The following is a 7,866-nucleotide window of genomic DNA, read 5'->3' on the forward strand; positions in this document are numbered from 1 at the left end:
TTTCCCTATGTTCTGGAAATCTCTCAATAGTATAGAAATTTTCCAGTTAAAAAAATGCTTTGTTATAATATAGTTCTAAGATTGAACAGTGATGCTGGGCAAATTTTTAGATACATGAAAGGGTGAAGCAAAGGAGGGATTATAAAACTGCCAAAAAATGGAAACAAGACTAAAAGACACTAGTGGACGAGTACTGTTCCCTACATCCCTGCGAATCTGATACAGCATGCATGCTAGGAGCACCGACCTTTCTGGAGAGAGGGGTGTGTGTGCGCGTGTGTGCGTGCGCGTGTGTGCGTGTATGTTTAGTCTGGTTGGTATTTTTGGGTAAGAATGTTTTTATGAAAACATTTGGTAGGGAAAAACCGAACTCCCTTATTAAAAACCTTTCTGAAATGTATCCACTCTAAGAAGCACGCGTAGTTGGTCACCTCAGAGGTGGTTGAGAATAAGAAGAGAAGTTTGGTTTTATGACATTCATTAGCCTTCCACTGAGCTGTTTCATTTTGAGCGTTCCACGTAAGCAATGTGTGTGGGGGCACCCGTAACACTAATATATTGAAAAGCAATGTTAAATCTTTGCATTATGGGGATACTTGTGGAGATGGCAGACTTAATGTCGTTCCTCTTGCACTTAGGAGCTGAAGTTGCCTTCCTACAAAGGCCAGTCCCCTCAGCTAAGTCTCCGAAGGTATTTTGCTGACTTGATTGCCATTGTGAGTAATCGCTTCACGCTCTGCCCCTCTGCCCGACACCTGGCTGTCTATCTGCTGGACCTGTTTATGGATCGCTATGACATCTCTATCCAGCAGCTGCATCTAGTTGCGCTTTCCTGTCTGCTTCTAGCAAGTGAGTATGAATCTAATCTACATGACTGGAAATTCTCATTGTTTATATAATAAAACAGCTTGACATAGAACTCAGTGAAATATCATCAAAACCCTTTCTTTTCAGTTTTATGGTATCAGAAGTTGATATTGAAAGCATTTCTTAAGAACTGCAGTAATTCTTAACCAGATCATCAGAAGTGACTGTGGGCGACCAGCAGGTGGCATAACGGTTACGGCACTGGACTCCCACATAGTCAACCATGGTTCGAGACTTGGAGGTTTAAAACTCACACTTGGTGTATGTGGGTGTGATGCATGCATGTATACATGCCCAAAATCCTGGGAGGAGACTGGAGACTAGAGGAGAAGGCATTGCAGCATGTCCATCCCCTCTGGGAGGAGTGGGCGTGATTTCTCACTTCTGTCTCTGTCTCTCCAGTGAGCACACATGCCCTATAGCAAAAATTTCTCAAAAAAACAAAACAAACAAACAAAAAAAAAGTGACTGTGGTCTTTTAAAAACACATGTCTAAGCCTTACGTCCTGGGAATTCTGGTACAAATGTCTAGGCCACCCTGATCTACTAAGTCAGAATGGGGACTGGGTATGTGACCTTTTAAAAGTTTCGAAGCTGATTCTCATACTTTCCCATCGAGAATCCCTTACAGCAGTAACCATCAATCAGGAGCAATGCTGACTCACAGGGGACACTGGGCAGTATGTGGAGTTTGGTTGTCGCAGCCTGGGAGATGTATAGGGAATAGCGGCCCAGGATGCTGTTACATGTCCTGTAATGCACAAAACAGTTTCCTATAAGAATTCCCTGGTCCAAAACATGAGTGGAGCTGAAGCTGAGATATTCCATCTTAAATGTCCCGTACTCTTATATCGTTAGAATACTTTCTTCTGACTGATAAGATGGCTTAGTGAACTATAAGTTCATGTGCAGCTGCTAGAAATCTGAAAACCATGCCTTACACACCAGGCCAGCCCGCAGCCGGTGTCCAGACAGAATGCGACCTGCCCATCTTTGTTGCCCAGTGCTGAGTGTACGACTGGCCCTTTTGGTGCCTTTCTCTGGACATCTTCCTGTAACTCATTTCATTGCTTGATAGTACCCTTATTGAAGAGAGGTGAGTAAAGGAATGGAAATTGGGTTTTCCTTGTGTTAGTAATAGGAAGATTATATGACATTGAAGTCGAATCAGTACCATTGTTTTTATATTACCCATGTCATCACCAAGAAATTTTCGCTCTGTTTCAGTGTAGGATGGAGCTGTATCTGCTGCCTTCACCTCTAACTCCACTCAGGGGTTTGGGATCCAATATGGCTGCTGTCTGAGGAACATCCAACCTATACCCATGCCACCAGAATTCTCCCTAAAACACCTCTGTGTGTACTAAACTAGTACTAAACTTTTCTCAGCTTTTATTTTTCTGCCTTCGTTCTTCTGACCTGATGGCCTCAACTACTTACTCTGTCTCCTTGAATGTCTTTTTGTGAGCCGTTTCATATCCCTATAGGACCAGGCTGAGGGTAAATAAAGCAGAGCCACAGGGATGGGTGACTGCCTGACGCCTGTAGATTAAGGTGGAGCTGCTTGCTGTGACGTCTAGAACCTCTTATCTGGTCTCACCATCCACCTGTCCCCGTGCACCATGAGCCGCGTTCCTAGGGGAACACTTCCATTCCCCCGTTCATCTATTGTTTTCTCAGGTCCCGACACCTCACTCGCCCTGCCTCTCTACCCACCAGTCAGAGAGGTCATGCTTGGACATTCATAACTAACCCTTATTTGGCCTTTAATTAAGGTTTCATGCTCATAAGTAATCACTGTATAATACTGGATATGTTTCATCATGCTCTAAAGCCCTTTGGGGTTTAATCGTTTGCATAGATTGGGAAGACTCACACTCGACTGGCCATATATGTGAGCATCCACAGATACGGCGACTTGGTATAGGGTTAGTTTGTAATGGAGAGACACTGGAAATCAGACATGCATGTTAGATGATTTAAAAACCTGGGGACCAGCCCTGTGCTACAGTGGTTAAGCATTATGCGTTGGGATATATGCAAATCCCATATGGTGAAACATGATTTGAGTCTAGGCCCCAGCAGCTTGAAAAAACACTAGGAGTGTGTGCTTATGTTTCCAAAATCCTGACAGGAAGGAGAAATGGAGGAAAGAGGATTGCAGTGTGACCATATCCTGTTGGGGTCTACTCCCCACTCCACACACACACACATGCACAGATACACACACTGTCAATTAAATCAAAAAAGAAAAACTTGAGGGAACCAGCAGTTAGCGTAATGGCTATGTCGCTGGACTCCCACGTAGTCGACTGTGGTTCATGTCCTGGACCCGGTGGCTTAAAACTCACGCCAGGCGCGTGTGCGTGCGTGCCCAAGATCCCGAGAGGAGAATGGAGGAGAAGGGATTGCGGCATGGCCATCCCCCCCGGGGGGTGATTTCTTGCTTTCTGTCTCTATGTCTGTCTCTGTCTGTCTGGTGAGTGCACGCGCCCTATAGTGAAAACCTCTCCAAAAAAAAAAAAAGAAAGAAAAACTTGAGAATATTAATCAAATGTTTGCTTGCTGGGAGTCACTGTCATTTTACCCTACCTCGTCCCACATGCTCTGTCCCTGTGATTCTTAAAGTGTGGTGTGGGCCCAGTGGGAGGCTAGGACAATTGGTGGACTGTGAAATGGTGAACAGTGCATAGGCAGGTCATTGGCCGACTTGTGTTTGTGTCTAAAGTGTACTTACTAGGTGATTTAGGACTAACTAAGCTAGATGTCCATAAATTACACGCCACTCCCAAAGGTTACTTAGGGCTTCAGTTGAATAACAAGAATTTGATCACCACGCAGTGCTTGACATTGTGCTAAATTCCTCTGATTCCTTGATGTACCATCTTGGTTGATTGGAATGAAGTTTTAATTGTTCTTTTTTTTTTGGAGAGGCTTTTGCTATAGGGCAGGTGACTCGCCAGAAAGCAGAGAGAAACAGAGACAGAAAGTGAAAAATCACCCCCCGGGGGGATGGCCACGCCGCAATCCCTTCTCCTCCATTCTCCTCTTGGGATCTTGGGCACGCACACACACACGTCCAGGGTGAGTTTAAGCCACCGAGTCTGGGACTTGAACCACGGTCGACTACATGGGAGTCCAGCGACATAGCCATTTGCTAACTGCTAGTCCCTCAATTGTTCTTTTTTTTTTTTAATTTTTTTTAAATTTTTTGAGAGGTTTTTTGCTATAGGGCACGTGTGCTCACCAGATAGACAGAGACAGACAGAAAGCGAGAAATCACCCCCCAGGGGGGATGGCCACGCCACAATCCCTTCTCCATTCTCTTCTCGGGATCTTGGACACGCACGCACACGTGCCCGGCGTGAGTTTTAAGCCACTGGATCCGGGACTCGAACCGTGGTCGACTATGTGGGAGTTCAGCAACATAGCCATTACGCTAACTGCTGGTCCCCCTCAATTGTTCTTTTTAAAAAGTTATATATGCTGCGGCCCAGCAGTAATGCAGGTAACCTGCAAGGCTGGAAGCCTTATAGTGACTGCAGTTTTGAATCCCCAGATGGCTGAAAACATGCTGGTTGCTAGTGCAGGCAACCAAGATCCTGAAGAGCTAGAGAACTGAGGAAAGGGGATCAGGAGGTGAGGAGACCCTGTTGAGGTGCTTCTCTTTCTCTCATTCTAACATACATGCACACATGTTATCATTCAACAGTTGAATGTTACTGTTAAAGAGCATGATCAGTTTATTCTATTGAAGATGATTTGATTTAATTTATGTGGTGATATGTAGTTAGTTTTGGCTCATTTTCCAGTATACTAGGCTTTAGAATCTGTATTTGCTGTGATTTACCTGTAAATTGTTAATCATCTATTACTGAAAACTGGATTCCTCCTCCCTTTGTTCTACTGCTACCTCCTGACCCCCTTTCCCTGAGAGAAATTCTTGTGTTTTCTTCCTTTCCACTGGAGAGTGGGAATGTGTGAGGTATGCTTTGGGGTCTCAGCCTCTCCCACATAGGCCGTGGTCAAAAGAAGAGTTGGAGCTAACAGCTTTACGCTAGGGTCAGCAGACAACCTGGCCGCAGTCTGTACCCTTCCACCACTGGGTGGGACACCCAGTCTTTAACTTCACAGCAAAAGGGCTTAGGATGCTTATGAACTGGCCATCTGTTTGCAGGGTTTGATGTCTGTTTTCCATGGAGTTGATTCAGCACTCTATCTTCTTCCATTTAGAAACCAATGGCAGCTCTCCAGTTGTAGTAATCATAAATATTATGTCAATAATGCTCCTCTCCTTACAGAATGATTAAACTCTGGCACACCCCTCCCTCTACTGCTCCCTGCTTTAGGATGGGTGTCCTATGGTATAAAAGTGAATAACCGCTTACAGCTGATAGGACTGGGTGACAAGGTGACATTTGGATTCTGGTTATGAAATCGACTGGGGAAGTGGTACATATATAGTTTGGTCACAGATGGAGCATAGCCCCTAAGTTCTAAGAGCCAGTGGGTATGCAGCTGCCTGGGTGTCCACACTATCAGGGAGGGAGAAAGGGCCCACAGATGATCTCTGATTGGAGAGCGGTATATCGTGTTTTAGAGCAGGAACTGTAGTGATAGATTTCCTGGGTCTGAATCTTACATCAGCAGTATGACATTCAACAACCCTTGCGTCTCATGGTATTTCTCTAGAAGATGGAAATAAAGACACTTACCTTACAAAGTTGTGAGATCCAGTGGGGTAATATGTTTACAAGCATACGGGAAACTGAAGCATAGAAAAAGTAGTATGTAACGATTATTTCCCCCACACGCCCCTCTGTAATCTCTAGCCTGGCTCCCTAGCCCCGAAGGTTCTGGCTTATTCTACAGTCGACCCTTAAGTGTACTCTGAGTTCTCACATTCCTCACACGGTTCCTGGTGACTCTGACCAGCACTGAACGTATGGAGAGTATGGAAGCAATCTTGGAGATGAGGCTTCTGATAATTCGCTCAGGGTCTTGCTTTAACTTAAAAAAGATGTTGGAGTCGAGATGAAACCAAAGTTAGATAGCAGGCCTTGAGTAGTAGCAGTGTAAGAAGTGATTGTTTCTCCCTGCCCACTGCTACTGGCTTAGCAAAGCTTTTTACTCCACTAGCTGATAGGTGAAAACTGGATCTCACAGTGGTTTGATTTACATCTCAATTTTTTTAAAGAATTATTTCCTTTATTTTATATAGCATATTGTTATTTTTAATTTGACCAGAGTGAGACACACAGAGAGAGAAAGAAAGCGAGAAAGCAAGCCGCTAGGTTCAGGACTTGAACTGTGGTCAGCCGTGTGGGAGTCCAGTGCCTTTAACCGCCATGCCACCTGCCGGCCCTACATCTCAATTTTTAATGAACTTTGAGTTTTTTCCCTATGAATGACCTCTTCCTGTTCCTTATCCATGTTTCTGTGAGGATTTTTAGTGTATATTAAGGACAACTTTTATTTCCACTTAAAACAGAATAAACTGTTGACTGGCAGGCTCCCCAGTGACCTCTGATGCATGCTTTATCCCATGTACAAGTCTTCTCTTACCACATACCGACCGAGCACGGCTGGCTTGGGAAATGTGTTGGCTTCCATGGCTGATCGGAACATTTCCTTAAAGGAAAGACAACCTGGCATTTTGTTTCTGTGGCTTCTAATTCTTTATTTTCTGGGAAGCAGATATGATTTCCTCTGCCCTTATTTCCTGTTTCAGACCTTTATCAGTGTAAACACAGGGTTTCTGGTATTTCCTTTCAATTGAAGAAACTGATCATTGTGATCCATGTGGATAAGTAGGTTCAAAACTTATATGCATACACTTAGCTTTCAGCACAACCAAAACTGTAGAGTGAAGTACGAGTGAATGCAGGTACTTCACCCCTGTACCTGACATATCACACCTTCGACATAGCACACCTTTTGAAATCCTTTAAAACTCATGTTTCTGAGTCTTTTATTACTATATGTAACAAAAAAATTTCCAAAAAACTTAAACTTGAATTAAAATTAAAATCCCAAGTATAATTATTTACCCAACATGGAGGTTATTTTTAAATTTGTAAATCAAGATGCAACCTCCTTCATACTTGTAGTACTGAATGCTTTGCAAATATATCAATCCCAGATGCTTAATATTATAGAAGTCTGTCATTCTGTAGCTGTTGTCCTCCATTTAGTCTGGTGGAATACTTTGGTCTAGAAGTGTAGATTAGGGAACTCAATCTTAAAGCTTCCTTTTGGCTTCCATTTTGGTTTGACTCAACTTATTTGGCCTTAAATGAATTGACCAGCCTCGCTACCCTGGTCTTTTGAGCTGTGAAGTTGGTCATATACCAATGTAGTTTGAAGGTTGAATGTTTTAAGGAGATAATATGAAACCGTCTTGATCCTTGAATTATGGTATATTAATTTCTTCAAAGGAACCTCAAGCATGACATAAATAAACTCATTATTTTTTACAACGTTCCTTTGAAGTGTGTTGTCAGAATTGCTGGTGCTTCACAAATAGTAGGTTGCTTTGAACGTCTAATGATGCATCCAGAGGGATTTAACTAAATTCCTAGGTGGTTCTCCCGAAGAATTTCACTCGATTATTCTGAGAACAGTGGCTTACTCTCCTGTCTCTCTGTTCAGTGATAATGCTGGATACCTATGTCGTATGTGCTTTCATTTATACCCAGCACATGTTACTGGCAAATCCTGTGAAATTAATTTTTATGTAATTTGGTTAGAAGCGCTATCTAGATTATTGAAAAGCCGGAATTATTTAAGTTTTAGATCAACTTTTACTTGTAGTAATATTTCATTAAAAAGTGGTTTTAGGGACCAGCAGTTAGTGTAATAGCTATGTTGCTGGACTCCCACGTAGTCGACCGCGGTTCGTGTCCCGGACCCGGTGGCTTAAAACTTACGCCGGGCGCGTGTGCGTGAGTGCCCCAGATCCCGAGAGGAGAACGGAGGAGAAGGGATTGCCACGTGGCT

The 7,866-nt window shown here is 43.5% G+C and overlaps 1 protein-coding gene across 1 annotated transcript in view; it reads left to right on the plus strand.

Annotated features, from left to right (window-relative positions):
• CCNJ (cyclin J) overlaps positions 1 to 7,866 on the plus strand; it is a 28,387-nt gene that overhangs the window by 13,743 nt on the left and 6,778 nt on the right. Inside the window, 1 exon segment of the mRNA XM_006172062.3 lies at positions 639 to 849. Coding sequence (XP_006172124.1) covers positions 639 to 849 — 211 coding nt within the window.

This window comes from Tupaia chinensis, unplaced genomic scaffold (genome assembly GCF_000334495.1).
Source record: "Tupaia chinensis unplaced genomic scaffold, TupChi_1.0 Scaffold000539_1, whole genome shotgun sequence".
Taxonomy (NCBI): domain Eukaryota; kingdom Metazoa; phylum Chordata; class Mammalia; order Scandentia; family Tupaiidae; genus Tupaia; species Tupaia belangeri.